At 38.7% G+C, this 20383-nt stretch overlaps 1 protein-coding gene across 3 annotated transcripts in view; it reads right to left on the bottom strand.

Moving 5' to 3' along the window:
- PDZRN4 (PDZ domain containing ring finger 4) overlaps positions 1–20383 on the bottom strand; it is a 443635-nt gene that overhangs the window by 136852 nt on the left and 286400 nt on the right. Inside the window, exon 1 of one of the 3 annotated variants that reach the window (XM_049882839.1) lies at positions 12730–13234. The exons of the other annotated variants lie outside the window; for them this stretch is intronic. Within the exon in view, the coding sequence (XP_049738796.1) occupies positions 12730–12798 (69 nt within the window). The 5' untranslated portion in view covers positions 12799–13234. Of the gene's footprint in view, positions 1–12729; positions 13235–20383 lie in introns of those variants that run through there. 3 annotated transcript variants of the gene reach the window in all.

Here is a 20383-nt window from a genome sequence, read left to right as displayed (position 1 = left end):
TTCTGCTTCCAAAGGTACAAGGCAGAAAAGGTACAAGCTAGACATTTCCATTATAAATGGGAGAACTGCAGGGAAAGAAGTGATAACAGGCAACAAGCAAGTTAGCAGAACACATTACATTAGCCCTCAGGGTTTTGAAGCGATCCTCTGTTCTCTGAGACCATTCACACAATAGCCCTGCCCTCTAGACGATAGGTATTGGCGACACTCTCCAGATTCTAAGTGGAGCCCCATCAGCCCTGGGCTTCAGCTCCACCTTCCAGGCCCACTGGGATGGCAACTCTGCTCCTTAGCTTTAGGTGCACCATTCTCCTAGTCCACCTGAGTGGGTACTCCACCCTTAGAAACACCAGAGGCCATGGCTGCACCCTTTAAAATCCCAGAGGTTGTAGCCATACCTTTTGAGACTGAGGCAACTCAGCTTCCTGTGTTCCTTATCTCTTCAGCTTCGGCTTCATGCTTTCTTGGCCTCTTGGCCCCTCAGGCCTCACACCTGCACTGCCCTGCCAGGGCAAGTGTTCCAAAGCTCTGTAACTCCACCATTAAGTGCCTGGATGCATCCCAGCCCGCCAGTAAACTTCGGCCAGAAAGCACTCTGCTGTCTCGCTCTATGGGTCAGCAAACCTAGCTCCACTGATAAGTGCCCAGGGGCACCTCACTCTGCCAGGAAACCTCCTACACACAGGCATTCAGCACTCTCACTCCGTGGGTCGGCTCCAGCACTGTGTCACACTGGCCTCCTGGTTCTTCTGCTTCCAGTCCTTTGCTGCTGCTGGTCCTCTGCTGCTGCCAGTTCTCCGCTGCTGTTCTCACCATCTGTTTCTTCTCTGGTGTTAACAGTTTCCCTTACTTCCTTCTGAATCTTCTATCCACAGTTTCAAAACCACTTCCACATTGTAGATGTCTGTTAGAGCAGCACCCCACCCTCCCGATACCAAATTCTGTCTTGGTCATCTAGTGCTGCTATAACAGAAATACCACAAGTGGATGGCTTCAACAAACAGAAATTTATCCTCCCATAGTAGGCTAGAAGTCTAAATTCAGGGCATCAGCTCCAGGGGAAGGCTTTTTCTGTCAGCTCTGGAGGAAGGTCCTTGTCATCAATCTTACCCTGGACTGGAGCTTCTCAGGGCAGGGACCCCCAGTCCAAAGGGTGCACACTCTTGCTCTTCTTTCTTGGTGGTATGAGGTCCCCCTATCTCTCTGCTCACTTCTCTCTTTTGTTATCTCAAAAGGGATTGGTTTAAGATACTATCTAATCTTGTAGATCTCATCAGTGTAACTACTGATAATCTATCTCATTATATCATAGTGATAGGATTTACAACACATAGGGAAATCATATCAGATGACAAAAGGGTAGACAATCATACAATACTGGGAATCATGACCTGGCCAAGTTGACAGATATTTTTGAGGGACACAATTCAATCTATGATACTTGGGAAGCTGATACTTGAACCCATGTTTAAGGAGGACTACAAGTTAGTCATGGGAGCAGTGGTGGTTCAGTGGTAGAATTCTCACCTTCCATGTGGAGTTCTGGGTTCAATTCCTGGCCAATGCACTTCATGTACAGTTACTTCCCGTCTGTCAGTGGAGGCTTGCATGTTGCTGTGATGCCGAATAGATTTCAGCAGAGCTTCCAGACTAAGTTGGGTGAAATGCCTGGTGATCTACTTCTGAAGATCAACCAATGAAAACCCTATAGATCATGGTAGTCTGATCCATGGTAGGGATGGCCCAAGACAGGGCAGCATTTAATTCCACTGTGCATGGGGTCACCATGAGCTGGTAGCCGCCTTGACGGCAGCTAGCAACATCAACAACATGGTAGTCAGATGGAGAAAATTGAAGAAATTCTAGGAATGTGTGGATAATTGTGGAGCCCTTTAAGGGAGTGGACCATCAGGTAGCATAATAAAATGAGCATGGACTTTGGAATCTGGCAGATCCTTGTTTGAATTCCAGTGTGCCTTGTCGCATTACTGTCAACGTGAATTTGTTTCTCGATTACTTTGAGCCTTGGTTTTCTCATTCATGAAATGGTGACAATATTACCTATCTCACAGGGTCATTGTTAGACTTAAATGACATCATAACTACAAAGGTTACCATTTATTGCATGCCTGTTATTAGTTGCCATAGAATTGCTTCCAACTCATGGTGACCCCTTGTGTGCAAAGTAGGACTGTGCTTCATAAGATTTTTCAAGGCTGTGGCCTTTTAGAAGCAGATCACCAGGCCTATCTTCTGAGGCACCTCTGGGTGAGTTCAAACCCCAGTCTTGTCCCTAATAGTTGAGTGCTTAACCATTTGTACCACCCAAGGACTTCGTGATGTGTTAACCCCTTTAAATATATTATCTCATTCGATCTTCAACAAACCACTTCAAGGTTGATATTAATTAGTAAGACAAAGACTCAGTGAGGCTAATTAACTAGCTCATAGAAAGGAAATAAGTGGTGTTATTGTTTGATTCCAGTCTTTGTCCTTTATACACAGTGCCTCTCCCATGCATTGTATGTGCCTGGTGTTCAGTACCCACTCACAAAACATTAATATCCCATGTGCCATGTTAAGAAAATATTTTCACTATCTGCCACGTTATCTTGACACTGAGGTTCCCAACTCCATCTGTAAAACCAATTTCAAACATTATATATATGCGTCACAATGGAAATACATAGCACACTTAAAGTTAATACAGGAATAAATAGCAAAAATTTGTCTATTGCAGGTCAATTTAGAATGACTACATAACTGTGCTTTTTTAAAAAAGTTACAAGAAACAATACCTACACATATTTTATGATTTAAATTGACTTCGGTCTCTATTTGATTGCATCCTTAGGGTTTACAGTGGTCTACACAACGCACCATCAAGCCCATTCATTTCTGCATGCAGATGAAGACCCTCAAATGTTCTCATCCCATCTCCTGTGTTAATCAGGCTGATTTTCCCATTTTTCCCCAGATACATTCTGTAAGTCATGTTTCTATGCTTTTCCTTTTACAAATATATCTTGGATACCATATATATTATCTTGGACTCACCTAAGCCTTTCCAAATAAGAATCACCTTTAAGTTGTTTCATGAAGCCTCTTAAACTATCCCTGCCCACATAGCACTGTCCTTTCTCTGCAATGTCCACTTAATATCATACATTTCCACATTTGTCTTCTAATTGCTTCATGCCATCACAGTCCTTGAAGACTGGCTTCTTAGTTTATACTTCTTTTGTGTCCTCTGTTAGTATCTAGCAGAGTACTGAGCATGAAGTAGGGGTGGAGTAATTATTTGTGGTTATCCAATGAGAAGAGCCCTGGTGGCACAGTGGTTAAGAGCTACAGTTGCTAACCAATAGGTCAGCAGTTTGAATCCACCAGCTGCTGTTTGGAAGCCCGATGGGGCAGTTCTCCTCTGTCCTGTAGAGTCACTAGAAGTCCAAATCAACTGAATGGCAATGAGTTTTATTCAATGAGAAATACTTTTTCACAAACTTTCCTTTACTTTTAAAACATTAACATCTGAATTCTACCATGATTCAATTATAGTAAAACATTACTATCACTGATTACAGTAGTGGTCTTTCATCTACGAATTTACTATTTCTTAAACCATCTAAGTATTTCAGAAATTCTCTTTGTTCACATATCTTTGAAAGGGTCATTTATTATTATTATTTTTTTAATAAAGGTACCTGAAACAGACCCTTAAGAGGTTTGAGAGTGAGAGGTTAGTTCAGGAAAATCTAATTTCCACTGAGATGAGAGCAAGTTTCTAAAAAGCTACATAAAGCAGAAGGGGGAAAAAAAAGAAAGCTTCACAAGGACCCAAGCAACCATAAAGCGAGATTTACAGCTTGTTACAGAATGGCACAAATTAGCAATTAGATGTTATATGTTGAAACACAGGAGAATATGGGGCTGCTACATTTTAAGCTTTTTGTTGAAGGAAACAATGAACTCTTCATAACCTTTTTGAAGTTGTTATTCCACATTGAACATGATAGAATGAAGAAATGGATACAGCTGGCAGAGAGATGGAGATGGGACAGGTTATATTGACGACTTTGGAAATGTTGCATTTAGATGTGAAAAACACAGCTGTACGCGGATTATCTAGAATTTGACATTTGATGACAAAATTATCACTCAGTGGTACCAAAACCCTCAAGACTAACAAGAAGGAGACATTTCTTAGGAAAAACATCTTATCTAAGATAGATAATAGTTGAGAGAAAACAGAGTCTGCAAAAGACTAAATGATTGAGACAGACCCTGTTCTGGGCACCCTGCTCACCTTTCGCCCATGAAATACAAATATTTCAAGAGCAGGGATCAATGAATTCTTTATAGAACCACAATCTAGGGACAACTCCTTGAGTACCTAGTGATTTAATTCTTGTGTCTTTCTTAATCATTTAATAAGACTGACTGAGTACCTAGTAAGTGACTTGTGAAAATCCTATATGTGAAAACCTGCTTACCTAAAATGAATGTACTGGACAGCGATTGACAATTGTGGAAGGATTTTTCACTATGAATTAATCGGCAGAAACAGTTCCTCTTGGAAGTTAAGAAAGCACTTTGTGCTAAAGACATGTGGTTCATTTGTTACTATCTAACATGGTGGGAAATAAATAACAAATGTGCATATGTTAAGTAATTATGCATATCAAATGATGTATTTTAAAAATATTTTCAGCAAAAATGGAGATTAAAGAATTTTCTAATCAAATTATCCTACTTAACCTGCAAATTCAGGTGAGGTGAAGAGTCAAATATCTCAGCATATGTACCAGCTAAGCTTTCAGCAACACATCTCCTATGTGTATATTATGGAGGCAGTGAAAAATGTTTTCCTACAGTATTTCAGACAAATACACAGACATGTGATTAGAGATGGCAGGTCTTCTCCTAGGTCTAGATCAATTAAATGAATGGTGAAATATAAAGCAAGTATACACACACATTTGAACAAAACATGTCATACTCTGGTCCTTCTCGAAGCGAAAAGCACCTCACTTGTTGGGTGCCATTGAGTTGATTCTGACTTATAGTGACCCCACGTGCCAAAGTAGAGCTGCCCCATAGGCTTTTCTTGGCTGCAATCTTTACAGAACCAGACTGCCGGATCTTTCTCCCAAGCAGCAGCTGGGTGGGTTTAAACCACCAACCTTTCCGTGAGTAGCTGGGCACTTAACTGTTGTACCACCAGGGCTCCTTACTTCACCTATTAAACCTATTTAAATTAACTATAATAATTTTAAAAGGTACTTTGTTTACAAAAAAATATTTTGCTTATCAAAAACACACTAATATTTAAAGTTTTCTTCAAAAAGTCTTGGATAAGGGACATTCAAGCTAAGTGACATGTTTTATTTTTAAATCACTAGGAGTCCCTGGTTGTCGCAAAGGATTAAGTGACCAGCTACTAACTGAAATGGTGGTGGTTTGAACCCACCCAGAGGTGCCTTGGAAGAAAGATTTGCTTCCCAAAGGTCACAGCCATGAAAATCCCATGTGGCACGATTTGACTCTGAAACACCCAGGGTCGCCACGAGTCAGAATCAACTCAATAGCAACTGCCTTATACTATCACCCCTATCTGAACAACATGGCAAACATGGCTCAAAAATCAAAATTAATTTACCTTTTATTTGTAATATTCTCAATTTTAAGTAATTTTGCATTCCCCAAAAAAGAAAGGCCTGAGAGAGGCTGAACCCCAAAATGTTGCAGTAACTATATTTGATGACCTGTCATGTCTCAGAGAAACTTCCTGAAAGTGCAGTCGATCTCCTCTCTGAGTGCGCATTTTTGGATTTTGCCCACAATTCTGCACTGAAATGCTCTGTAATGTTCATCTTGGACCTCTATCAAGACTGGGTTCTCCAGGAATCAGAACCTGAGATAGAGTTTAGTGTGCAGAATGTTTATTACGGAGTATCCTAAGGATGAACACCTGTGTAAGGGACAGGAAGGACGCAGGACTGGGCAGGAGAAACTGAACTGAGATGCAGACCCAACGACAGCTACAAGGAGCTCTAGAGCAAGGATGGTCCTCAGAGTTCTCTCAGTCAGACTGAGATGGCCAGGCCCCTATGCACCTGCATCCTCAGGGGAAGGGAAGTGATTTTAGGTGAGGTGGCTCTCTGCAGGGGCTGACAGCTCAAACAAGGCTGTCTGCTGACAGCACCCCACCAGCTGGGGTAACACGTCCTTGCTGAAGAAGGAGCTAAGTAGCACATCCAATATTTTCAAATCCAAAACAAACCCAAGTTCTTATTAGATGCTCTAGTTCCTTTGACCACATTGGCCACCCCCTTTTTAAAATTCTCTCCTCTTGGCTTCTCCCACAACTTTCTGCTTATTTTCCTTCTCGGTCTACAGCAATTTCAGTTCTTCTCTTTTCTTTTGGCCTTTTCTCGAGATTGCATTCTTGGGTTACAACTCTCTTCAGTTTTTAGATTTTCTCTTCACTGTTTATACCTTCTTTGATGATCTCATCCAACAAACACAGATATGCCAAATTTTTGTTTTGAATATTCACTATTCCACTGCCTGCCAACATCGCTTACATAGACCATAAGTGAACTCAACATCCTTTTGTCCCTTCCCTAGAATCATTTCCTTTCTCTTATTTCCTCCCCCTGCAAATTTCACTACACGGACTCAGACTCAGAAGCCAAAAACCTATCACATTTTCCTCCTAATGGGACTCAATTTTATCCTACATTTACATTCTTTCCACCAATAACTTGTACTTTGCAATAGCTTCCTAACAGATGTCCCTTGTTGTCTTACCGAAGCACAACATCCTCAACTCAACTCCCAAAGACACCCCAAAGCCAAATTTACACACTGTTACCAAAGTCATCTCTCTCTCAAATAAAACAAATACAAAACAAAAAAACCTGACTACCGCCCAGCCTAAAATCTTCAGAGAGCTCCCCTTTGCCTAGAGGTTTAAGTCCAATCTCTGTATCAAAGCATGAGAGACTCTTAGGGATGAGTTCTTCTTGCCCACTTCTCGGGTCATGTCCTGCAAACTAGCCATTTTAGCTTTTAGTAAGGTGTACCACTTGCACTTCGCCTCCCCAGGCACATTCACACCTTTCACGTGTTTCCCCCTCCGTGGACTTCTTTACTCTTCCATCTATTGGGTTTCTTCTCCCTCATCCTGCCCAGCCCCCATCATGTTAGCACCTTTGCACTTCCAGAGAGATCTGTCAACACCTCTGTTGATTCAATGCTTTCACTTTCCATAATATGTGAAAATTCTCTGTTTATGTGTCTGTCTTCTACCATACTGTGAGTTTCTCAAGAGCAAAGGCTGTCACGTTTGTCTGAGCATTCCCCATGGCATAGTTCAGGGCCTGGCACATACTAAACAATCAGAGCTTACTGAAAAGTTTACTAAACTGAATGTCTAGAATTTTACAGCAAATACTGGCTGTAAGCAAGGCATTATTATGATGTGGCCTCATTTGTTCTTCTGATAGTAGGGAATAGACACTCACTCAGGTACATTAAAATAAACGGGCATTTATTTTAAGAATGTATCATATTTCTACACAAACAACGTGCGCCTCGCAATGGCACCTCTCCCTGCCCTCCCGCTGTGGGGTATTTTTGTAAGCACACTAAGCTAATTTTTTTTTATAGCAACATATCAAAAAACTGGCATATGAGAATAACTCTCGGGGGGGGGGCGGAAGCGGTTGGCAAACAAATGTAGAAGTTGCACGTTATTTGCGTAAAAATACAGTGTCAGAACTGGGAAAATGAGGCCAATCTAAGGACCTGCTACTTATTCTTTATGCTTTTTCTTTCTCATGACCTATGTGCTTTTTTAGGTAGGTGTAATCCTCAAAAATTTGGTGAACCACAAACCCCTAAGCTCCTAAAAAAAGCTCTACTTAAAGACTCTTCTCTTTCTGTATTTGTCTCTATCCTGGTCCCATCGCTAACTGCCTGCATCCCAATATAAATTCCTAAGACTGAAAAAATCTATTTGAACTCTCAACTTTATGCACCACGTCCCTATCCTCAATTTAATAAGCTATTAGGTATGGGGTAGAGAGGAAGGCAGTGATGTGATCCTTAACTAGAGGGTGTAGATGGGGTAGCTTAGCTTTAAAGAGGCTGTGGACTTGCAAACCATCATAGAAGGTCTTAATGAGTGTCTGCTGGTGGCTTTGTGGGTTAAAAGACAATCAACCTAGCCATCAAGGAGCTTGCAATTCAGTCACACACCAGACATAGGAACATGCAAAATGACCTCTAAAAAGTACAAACAAAATGCTACAAGGTCAAAAAGGTGGAAGAGATTAATTTTTCTAATCAATAATTGCAGAAAGCTCTCTGCCCAAGGAGGCATTTGAGCCAAAGGGACAGGATTTGCATAGCTAGAGATGAAAGAAATAGACAGTCGTGTGGGAGAGGATAAAGAAAAGGACCCAAGTTGCAACAATCCAAGTTGAAAGCCCAACTGAAAGAGAAAAGCAAAAACATGGGTCTGGAGGGATCATAAATTGCATTGGAAGAGGAGAAAGAGAGAAAGCCAGAAAGGCACATAGGTCAGCTCAGGAAGGCCTTAATCCTGGAATAAGAGGTTTTTACTTCATTTTATAGTAATTGGGAACCATTGAATACTTTCTAGAAGTATTCCATCAGCAGTAGTCAGGGTGGACCAGCATACTGACCAATTCTAAGTGGGGAAGCCATTAGAAAATTCTTACTGTGATATCAAAAAGAGTTAATGAAAGGAGGCATGCTTGAGGAAAGGAAGGAATTGATGCCAGGGAATGTACAGAAGTAAAATAACCAGGACAGCAACTGTGTGGATGAATAAGTTAGAACTGTCTATATTAATTCAGTGGTTATGAGTTTTGTTGACAGCAAGAAGGAGGGTGGTACCTTCAATAGCACTAAGGGACAGGGGAAAAAGGATGATATTTGGGGAGAGAAGGCTAAGAGATTGAATTGGGTTTAGACAGTATGAGACAAAATAAATTTTGAACAGATCTCTCCTAGAGAGGGCGATTACATGAAATTCAAGAAACTCATTATTTCCAATAAAGGAGACTTTAACATACTTAGAAATTATGGGAACGAATGGAAAGGAAGGGTTTTTTTTGTGAGATTTAAATAAGATGATGCTTAGAAAAAAGGTGCTTAGCACAGTGCCTGGTATACAGTAACTGCTTAGTGTTAGCTGCTGTCAAGATTGTAATTGTTATTGTTGTTCTTTTCAATGCAGGTTCTGTTTCAGTTTGTGTTACTAATTCATGAAGGCAGGTTGTAGGGAGACCTTTTAGCTGTGCCAAACAACTCAAATTAATAAAGAAATTCTGTGTTGGGCAACAGTATCCACTGAGGCAAGAGCTGCAGGCATAGCAGTGCCATTACCTGGAGCACTGGTACTACCACCCTACTTCTGCATTTCCTAAGACTGAAGGCAATTTTTTTTCTCTAATTTGGCAAATGAGTAAAAACCAGAATCTTTAAATCACATTAAAGGATTTTAACAAAATCCTAGGAACAGTTTTATGTTAACACTAATGAACTTTTTAATACTTTCCCCCCAATTTTAGCATGTTAATTAATATCAATAAACATTCTGTTAAATTTTCATCATTTAGTCAATCATAAAACTACATTTATGTGGGGAAAAAACAAACAAGCAAAGAAGTCAGTATATTTCTATATCCCCATGTAATCTCACTCAGAAGTATTAGGTCAGAAATGTCTACCAAGCTACTATAGCTCACTGATACTCTCTTGATCCAGGTGGCTGTTTAATCAGATTAATACAAAACAGGCAATGCAGTTAGTGTCACTAGAAGGGCATTGTTCCAATTACCCATGTATTAATTCTTAAGAGGTTAATAAATATCTTAGTTCATAAAAATTAATAAATCACTGCAGATAAGAGTTGTGTCCCTGGCACATATAAAAGTTAACAGATACATAAAGATGCCTGAAAACTGCTTGGTGAGGTTACTAGGCTTATATATACACACCCTAGATTCTTGTATCTGTGTGCAAACTGGAGTCTGATTGGCCCAACTCCATCTGAAAATAATTTTCTTGAGGTGACATTACATCTCTTCTGCCAACTCAAAGTATATCTCACCTATAGGAGCAAAAAAAAAATCAACAAAACAATAAACTTGACCTCATTTCACACCTAAGCACATCATTCTCATTGTTTCATTAGACTTCGCAGGGAAGACATTTACTTTTGTTTACTGCAGTTAGAAACCTGAAACTGTACTCTACTTGGGCTATCAGATAGCCAAATCTGGAAAGAAAATGTAAGAAAGTTCAATATTATAAAGACTCTACTATAGAGAAATAAACATTTAACTCTTGGTCATGTATTTAATATTCACTGCCTATCTTAAAATACCATACCCCCGGTACACTTATTTTGCCTAACTCTTAAGAAACGATAACAAAAGAAACCAAAAGGCAAGTGATCTGAGAATTACAAGTCTATAAATAAACAAGATTTGGGCAGTCAGGTGTTAATGTTTGTGTGGTCTAATTCTTCATTCTAACATATCAGCTAGAAATAATCAGGCTTCCAATCTCAAATCACTCTTGTAAATAGTATCCTCTCTTATGTGGGCAGCTATGTGTCTTCCTGAACACCTGGTTAGGAACATGCTCACTTTCATGTATGCTTTGAGATGCCTCTCCTCCAAATAAAAATAGAAACTAGTTTGCAGCACAACACGGGGCTCCAGTGGCATTCTATAAGCCTATCAGTGGTTCCCTTTGATATCTATTCTATTAGCTCAATGAAATAGAACACAAAGCTGGGGAAAAACTGTAGGAAGGCTCCCCTTGGAAAACACATGCAAGACCTTTAAGCTGGGATTTTAACTTATCTAATAAAAGCCAGCTAAAGGGAAGCTAATACCTCATTTTTCACCCCTTTTATTAAAGATCATAAGTACTGCAACTCAGGAGTAGGAAAAATAAAATAAATATATGGAGGAGTACGGGTAGAGGCAATTAGGAAGGAGTGTGGCTTATCTACTTTCTCAAGATTTAGGAAGCACTTAAAGGCAAAACTCACAGACAAGCATTTTGAAAATCCACAACAAAGGCTCCTGCTCCTTAGCCTACAGCAGTCCTTTCTGGATGTGGCAATACTGCTCCATTTCTTAGCAGAATATAAACAGCTTAAGCCAGGCAGAATCAGGGGAGACGCCACCTACCACTTCCTTCATATTATATTTTTATATCAGTTTAGTAATTCAGAGAAAAAGATTAATTAATCCACTCCCCTTCTCCTCCACTGCCCGGAGAACAATACTAGAACTCCAACTCCAGCAACGAAACTAAAGGCAAGTGTTCCACCTAGAGACTGTTTCCATGAGTCAGAGTAGATGAGAGCTTAGCTAAGAAAGGAGTATTAGGTTAGCCTATCCTTGCAAGTTTGTAGTTTTAAAAAAAATGAAGTAAAAGGTATTGCTCCTGGTGTAATTAACAATATTAATCTTCTTTTTCCTCTCTATGGTGATAAAGGAGTCCATTTTTATATTTAATTAATGCAGACGATCATTTTGGAAACTGGCTAATGAGCCTCTGATCACATTACCATGAAAATCTGCATTAACATTGCAACTGAGGAGGCTGCTTCATGTGTAGCAAATCCACTTTGTAATTAGCCCACTGTGAAATGAATCACGTCAGGGGGAATTCTGAGGAAACCGGGAGGCAGTGGGCACTTAGCTACTGCTGTGCCCATAGACCACTAACATCCCAAACATTGCCTTTCATCAGCAAAATTGCCACAAAACAGAAGTAGTTGCATTTCACATCTGTACCAACTGGGAGAAGGGAGAAATAAAGTTTATTTTGCCAGATTAGAAATTTGAACTTGAGCACATGCCCCCCACCCCCCTGGGAAGTCTGCCAAAACGAAAGGTGATTTTTTTTAAATAGAATTCTATTAAAACTATGAAGGGTGAGGATATTATTTTCTTAATTTTATTCTGAAAAGCCCCCAAATACATATTAGAGAAACATCTGAATTTACATATATACTTTTTCCTAGATCTCATGCAGATATTATAATAAGCTTTTGAAATTAATTTCTAGTGCTAAACTGACCAAAAAAAATTATAAAAAGTGGTAAGGAAATTCCTTTATCTCCTTCCTAAGGCAGGACATATCATATACTTTCCCTCAAATAATACAAATACATCAGGTCTTGCTCTTAAACCAAAGCAAGCATTTCTAGTTAATCAAATAATTCCTCTTGCTAACAAGATTTGGCAAGAAACTTTTCCTGTCTACTCATAATAACTGAAATCACAGACCTCTGAAATCCCAATCTTTGTGCAGACAATGATACAATTGATTTTCAAATGTCAACACTATTCCAAAATGAAAGAGGTGTCTCAAAAGATTACAAACATGGATCTCAGTGTTAACTCCTCTTACTTGACTGACATCTTGGCAGTAGATACAAAAATGTTAAAAAGAATCCCACAGGAAGTCATCTGGAGGGGGAGTGGCAAGGAAGCTGAAAACTGCTACCCAAAACCAAAATAAAAAGCCCCAAACCAGCAAGTCTGCCCTCAATTCTGAAATCTTCTGAAAGGAAAAATAAATAATAAAGCTAGCCAGGATTCATTTACCACCTTCCAGACAAACACAAAGCCAGGCTGTTTGGTTGCTGGTCTTAGACCCTGCACTCACCTGGGAAACTTCATACAGCAGTTTGTAGTGTTCCTCTCTTTTCTGAAAAGTGCACAGATTGCAGCCCATTCTAAGAAGCAGAGAGAGAGAGCAAATCTTCTAATTTCCCCAGGACTGAAAGGCAAGTGAACTGAAAGGGAATCACCCTCCAGACTTGACTACTGTTTTTCATCAGTCACTTCAGTCCAGAAACACAGACAAACCGCTGTTAGCTGGAAGCACAAGCCAGGGTGGTGTGTAGCAGCATGCTCTTCTTCGCTTTCCCTAAGTATCTTGCACTCACGGATACACACACAGAGTTTCCAGTCAGTTCATGGCAACACTCCCCCTGTCTCTGCATCAGTGCACATGACTACACAGATTCCAGCTCATGAATATTAATAGTGCCTCATTGATTATTTATGACAGAACATGTTAGCAGGGAGGGGTGTCATAGCTGCTGCTGATGACAGATGAATATTCACTAATTAAGAAGCAAATGTAGTGTGGTTAAACAAAATTCACTTGTGTCAATATCATCTCTGTTTATTAAGGATAGAGAGGTTTAGCACAGGGCATTTCGAAAAAGAGCATACACTTAATTTACCAGTGAGGTAGGCTTTTAATATGTGAATAAGAATTTCAGAAACAAAAATACAATTAGTTTACGTCTCCCTGTTTTGCAACACTTATAAGAAATATCTTTAGCATTAAATCTAGATAAAAATGAGTAACAGCAATTAAATTTATAAAATAAACACAGAAGCAAAGAAAATATTGGGGCTGAGGTGGGAAGGGAACAGAAGGAAGAAGGGTGTCATTCAGAGTTTTTACTATTATTCTAGAAATATAAACTGAATGAATAGTTCATATACCAAGCTCATTATTTACTGAAGAGGAAATAAGGCACTGTTTCTTAGTCTAAAAAAATTTTTTGTTTCTTTAAATAAAGACCATTAAGCAAGTATGATTAGATGATACTTGTACGGATAATATTTTAATTAGATATTCAGATGATACCTACTGAATATAAATCTACGGCACTATAATGCATGTAGGTCCATATTTATAAATTAAATACAATGCCTTTTCTGCAGAAAAATTTCAAATGCATATAGTATTTATGCTAATTTTATTAAAGCCATATATAATACTTCAGAAAACTGACATTGGCAATATTTAAATTCTAATGTAATGCATGATGACTCCATTTGTGATTCTATATTTAGAGTTCCTAACATATAAAGGTGAACTCATTTAAAAACTAAGCTCAGGTATTTAGATTATAGAAGCAATGCATTTAATTTTGCATTCTAATAAACACATATATTGGTATTTCAAGCCAGCAATTTTTTTTTGTCCCTTAAAGATATACTACAAACAGTGAAAGCAGGTAATAAAAGAAAATTCCTTTTGTTTCCATACTGACTTATCCACAACCTCTGCTAATTAAGAAGTATGTCCTTGTTTCAGGACATCTTTAAACTGGACAGGATGGCAGGTGGGTTCCAAGGTAAAAATAATTACTTGGAAACTGAAGACTCTGGTTAGGAATTACATTGGATCCTGAAGATTTTTAATTGCTGAACACTTACATATAAATACTTTTTGGGGTCCAATTTCCTAAAAGTGCTTTGTCAAATGTTTAGAATCAATAATAGGAAGTGATTCTAATGAGTACTAATTGTTAACAAATTGGCTTTGTAACTAGCAACACCTCAACACCGGCAAGTAGCAAGGAGATGAGCAATCATCAGCTGCTTATCAGTCATTTCCCTTGGCATGTAATAATCCGATTTTCTGGGCTTAATTTCACCTAACAGTCTGGATGAAAGCCAAGCCAAGAGACCTAAACAAAAGTGGCATCATGGAAACACTGCACATTAACGAAGTTCACCAGGACTTCCTGCAAATTAGAAACCACTTGTAGTAGATATTAATTAAGGCTTGAGTACTTTACGGAAAGAATGTTTCCAAGGAGATATTTGAGGGGACCTTTATGAAAATCAAATCTCCTTAGGTGCAGTTGTAAGATATATGTGTTTGATGCTTTAAAAAATTTTGAATTTTCTCTGCATTTCTACACCACTTCTCATGAAGTATTGTTATGCTAGAATTCACATCCTCAAAGCAAGCACTGACTCTTTGAAGACTTCTACATTGCTGAACTATGAAAAATTCTTGATGCTCAGATGTGTAAGTTATGAACTTTAAAAAGTTAGATCAAAGAATTAGAGTTCAATAAGGCAAGGATGGCTCAGCCACCTAGAAATGAAAGTGTTTGCTTTCTTCATTGATATAGCATCCTTATAAGACAGGTTTTGAAGTCTAAGTGTTGTTGTTAGCTGCCAACAAGTTGATTCCCACTCATAGTGACCCTATGTACAACAGAATGAAACACTGCCTGGTCCTGCACAATCCTCACAATCGTTGCTATGCTTTAGCCCGTCACTGCAGCCACTGTGTCAATTCATCTTGTTGAGGGTCTTCCTCTCTTATGTTGATCCTCTACTGTACCAAGCATGATGTTCTTCTCCAGGGACTGATCCCTCCTGATAACATGTCCAAAATATACCATCCTTACATCTAAGGAGCATTCTGGTTGTACTTCTTCCAAGACAGATTTGTTTGTTCTTCTGGCAGTTCAAGGTATATTCAATATTGTTTGCCAACACCATAATTCAAAAGCACCAACTCTTCCTGGTCTTCCTTATTCATTGTCCAGCTTTTTGCATGCATGCATATGAGGCAACTGAAAATACCATGGCTTCGGTCACGTGCACCTTAGTCCTCAAAGTGACATCTTTGCTTTACAACACTTTAAAGAGGTCTTTCGCAGCAGATTTGCCCAATTCAACAATACATCATTTTTCTTGACTGCTGCTTCCGTGGGTGCTGATTGTAGATCCAAGTAAAATGAAATCCTTACAACTTCAATATTTTCTCCATTGATCATGATGTTGCTTATTGGTCTAGTTGTGCCTAAGTGGGAACTATAATTATTAAAATGATTACTTACTGGATCTTTTTTTCATAATATTTTGAAGTTTGTTTTTTAAGAAAAATTGAACAATCATGGCTTTAAAAATATTTTCTTAGTCATGAAAAAGTAAAAAATGAACATCTCCATGAAGTAAGCCATTTCAAATTGCAGTTATTCATTCAGCAATCTCTCTGTGCTAGTCTCTTTATTCATTACTAGTCCCTCTGTTCTTTTGTTTCTATCTCAGGAAGCAACGGAAGCTTCTCCAATCATTTATCAAACCCTGTCCTTGGCCCAAATACCCTAGAAAAATTCCATCTTCTGCTACTAATGGGCTTGTCCCATAGGACTGAAGGCTGATTTGGAAAAGGGAGACTCATAATTTCAGATTTCTCTAAATTTCATTAGAATATGAGGTTTAGGTTAACCAATGACTGAGCTGCTAGATCATGTATTAGAATATGAAATTGGAAGTAGATTAGGACAAAATGCATAAATCTAAAGAATGTTTTACAAATACAGATGGATTTGGTATTATCTGTTGTGGCTGGTAATAATATGGAATAAAAAATAAGCAGGGAATGGATAACAACCTTTCCAAATCTTCTTAGAAAAAATTCACCAAAGTATAAAAACATATGTTTGATAAGTATTTCAAAATGAGGTTATTTATTTTAGCCTTTAATTTGTATAAGCTTACTTTCCAAAATACAGTGACATTCAAAATAGGACCTGTTTGTCAAAGACTGACATATAAGAGGCTAAATTGGTAAATGAATGAAGGAATCTAGCATTTTCCAGTTTTTCCTACATAAACTGTACCACTGAGTAAGTAAAGAGCAGATGACATGGAGTTTCTCTTTATAGGATTATTGCTGGTAATAAAAGCAGAAGGAATGATAGGACTAGAATATGACCATTACAGTAGTCCTTGATTATTTGATGGATCTAAATTTTGTTTTTTTAAGTATTGAGAATTAATGGCTGCTAACCACACACCACACACACACACACACACACACATACACACACACAAACACACGAGAGATAACTGAACATTATGTGCCCCCTGGTAGAAAAACACCATGCCACTTTTGAAATAGCCTTGCCAAAAGTGAGCAATTGACAGGGAATGCCAGGACCAGGGAGCATATTAAACTATACCATGGGGATGTAGTCAGCCGAATCCAGACTGTGGGCAACCCTACACAGATAGATATATGATCTAGTTTCTTCACCAACTAAATTGCAAGGAAAAAAATGAGTAAGCGAGAAAGGCAGTAGCGGGGGAGTGGAGAGAGAGAGACATGGTCCATAGATTAAAACAGATGTTAAAGACACTAAAAAAAAAAAAATCAGGCATTATTGAACTATATTTTTAAGGTATATACATTTGCATGATAAAATTATAAAGAAAAGTAAGGAATGATTATTAAAAAAAGTCAAGGTGGTAGATTGTCTTCAGGGGGAGAGAGGGGTTGATGAACAGCGGACAGCAGAAAGCTCCAGAGTGGCTAACAAAGTTCTACCTCCTGATCTGAAGAGTGGGTACTGTGTAGTGTTCACTAAATTGACCATTGTCTTATGTGTTTTCATTATTTTTGTTATATTTAACAATTAAAAAATTAATTTGTAAAACTGTCTGTGTCTATGTCCCACCTCTGGTAGTCAGTGCAGTACACAGTTGTGGTTCCTAACAGGAGAGAGACAGAAAGTCCACATACGACTATTTTGTATCACCAATTCTATTGACTCAGGGACAGTTGTTATATATTGTAAATGATCTTTATTTCTATGACTTTTTCCACTGACTTGATGGTCTTTTTCCTATGCTGGAGTGATTCAGTAGTAGAATTCTCACCTTCCATGCAGGAGACCTGAGTTCAATTTCTAGCCAACACACCTCAGGTGCTGCAACCACTGGTCTCTCACAGTGGAGGCTTGTGTGTTGCTATGATGCTGAACAGGTTTCAGGGAAACTTCCAGACTAAGACTATAAAGAAAGGCCTAGAAATGTACTTCCAAAAATCAGCCAGTGAAAACCCTATAGATCACAACAGTCTTATCTGCAACTGATCATGGAGGTGGCACAGGACTAGGTGGTGTTTAGCTCCATTGTGCATGAGGTTGTTATGAGCCAGGGGCCAAATCTACTGCAGCTAACAACAATTCTTACCCTTGTCATATGTAGATCTTTCAACTAGATCCACCTGCCACCCTGACCCATGACTTACAAATTTACATTCCAGTCTTAATCCTACATTCGCCTCAGGAAATACTTGGACATCTTTGATACTTAGATATTTAGTGGCCTAACATTTTCTGAAATGTAATATCTCATATTCAGTCCTAAAGATAAAGAACTTGAGGCTCAGAGAGAGACTTTCACTTGTTCAAGGTCAAACTGAGTAAAAAGACCTGAACTCAGTTCTCCAATGACAAATTCTGTCGTTACATTTGAAAACTAATTTGCTGAGCTATCTCTGTTGCAGAGGAAGCCAGAGCTACATGAATATATGTTTTCCTGATAATTGAGGAAATGGAGGATAGAACTTTTAAGTGATGAAATTTAAAAAAAAAAAAAGAGGATAACCTTAAAAAGATAGACCTAATGGAAAATAAGAAAAGTGGCTAAAAATTGAAACTTTTCAAAGTACTAAAATATTATTTATATGTTACTGCTAAAGAATATATATATATATATACTGAAATATTATTTATATGTTACTGCTAAATACCTTCAATCAGCTAAGAAACCTAAATAACCAGTAATTAGGAGTTATACCTGAGTGCCCACTAGGTTGGCTAACTCATCCCACTTTGCTGGGAATTTCCTGAAAGTTCCACATCCCAGAGCCCCCTCAGCCCTGGGCAAACCAGGAGGGTTGGTTATCTTAGTTCACATTTCTTTTTCAGGTTCCAGCAAAACTGAACTACTGGGCACAAGCCACTACCTTCCTATGTTTCCTACAGATGTTACCTCATCCTGCTTATTCTTTATAAACCCACAAATTAATCCATTGGCACTTCACGGTCCAGTTTAAATGCTCTCTCCTCCCTGCCCTCATCACTTAGTGGTGATCTATTCAACTTCTTACTCTCAGTGCATCTTATCCACTCTCATTTCAAGGAACACATCACTTGTGCTTTACCTCATTCTTATAGGTGTGCGTCTCCCACTGTATTGGACTATAATACACATGAGGGCAGAAGTAATATATAATTGATCTTTAACCTTCTAAAACTCCTAGCATGTGCCTTTCACGTTGCAAGCCTTCAATAAATGCATTGAATGAATGAATGCAATTGGTTGAAGATAGCATGTGAAGTCTGGCAAAGTGACATAAATTTATGTTTGTGTTTCTATGCCTAATTGCCAGGTGACACTTTTCCCCATCAGGGCTGTATTGAGATTATTAAGTTAGGGAATGAAGGACTATAAACATCAGATATATTCAATTTGGTTCAATTCTATAAATATTTATTTGACAGTCTATGGAATAAAAAGTCCTGTGGCAAGTATACAAATGAATAAGGTATGATTATATGTGCTTCATCAGTTATTTGCATATTTATATATACAAATTATAGACACAGGAGTTTCTGGGTGGTGCAAATGGTTAATGTACTCAACTGCTAACCAAAAGGTTGGAGGTTCAAGTCCACCCAAAGGGGCCTCAGAAGAAAGGCCTGGCGATCTACTTCTAAAACATCAAGCATTGATGTTCTACACTGCCACACTTGGGGCTGCATGAGTCAGAACTGACTCAGTGGAAATTGGTTTTGGTGTTACATACATATTAGATTTGCATTTTGTTACACATATCAGTACTATTCACTTATTTATTTATTCCTCAAGTATTTGTTGGATACTTATCATGTCCCTGATAGTATATGTTTGGAATTGCATATCATCTCTTTTGATTTTCACAATATCTCAGAGGTAAACATGTCAGGTATACCTTATTTACTAATGACAAAAAAACACTAGTGGTTGAATTCTCAATGCTAGGAGACCCAAACCCTTATCTATTGAGTTAAATTCAGTGTTTTTTCACAACACTGTGCAATATCAAAGGAGTCGTGATGCTGAGAGCCGTGGAGACCACGGTCTTGGGGGTCATCTAGCTCAACTGGTACAACATAGTTTATAAAGAAAATGTTCTACATTCTACTTTGGTGCGTAGCATCTAGGGTCTTAAATGCTTGTAAGAGGCTAACTAAGATACTCCGCTGGTCTCACCCTATCTGGAGCAAAAGAGAATGAAGAAAACCAAAGAAATAAGGGAAAGATTAGTCCAAATGACTAATGGATCACAACTACTACAGCCTCCACCAGACCAAGTTCAGCACAACTAGATGGTGCCCAGCTACCTACCACCACTGACTGCTCTGACAGGGATCACAGTAGAGCATCCTGGACAGAGATGGAGAAAAATGTAGAACAAAATTCTAACTCTCTCTCTCTCTCTCTCACACACACACACACACACAAAAGACCAGTCTTACTGGTTTGACAGAGACTGGAGAAACCCTAAGAGTATGCCCCCCGGACACGATTTAGCTCAGTAATGAAGGCACTCGAAGTTAACCTTTCAGCCAAAGTTTAGACATGCCTATAAAACAAAACGTAAGCCCTGGTGGCATAGTGGTTAAGAGCTACAGCTGCTAACCAAAAGGTTGGCAGTTTGA

This window comes from Elephas maximus, chromosome 4, assembly GCF_024166365.1.
Source record: "Elephas maximus indicus isolate mEleMax1 chromosome 4, mEleMax1 primary haplotype, whole genome shotgun sequence".
In the NCBI taxonomy this organism is placed as follows: Eukaryota; Metazoa; Chordata; class Mammalia; order Proboscidea; family Elephantidae; genus Elephas; species Elephas maximus.
Note: the sequence above shows the minus strand (reverse complement) of the source record. Positions and strands in the feature narration are given on the sequence as shown.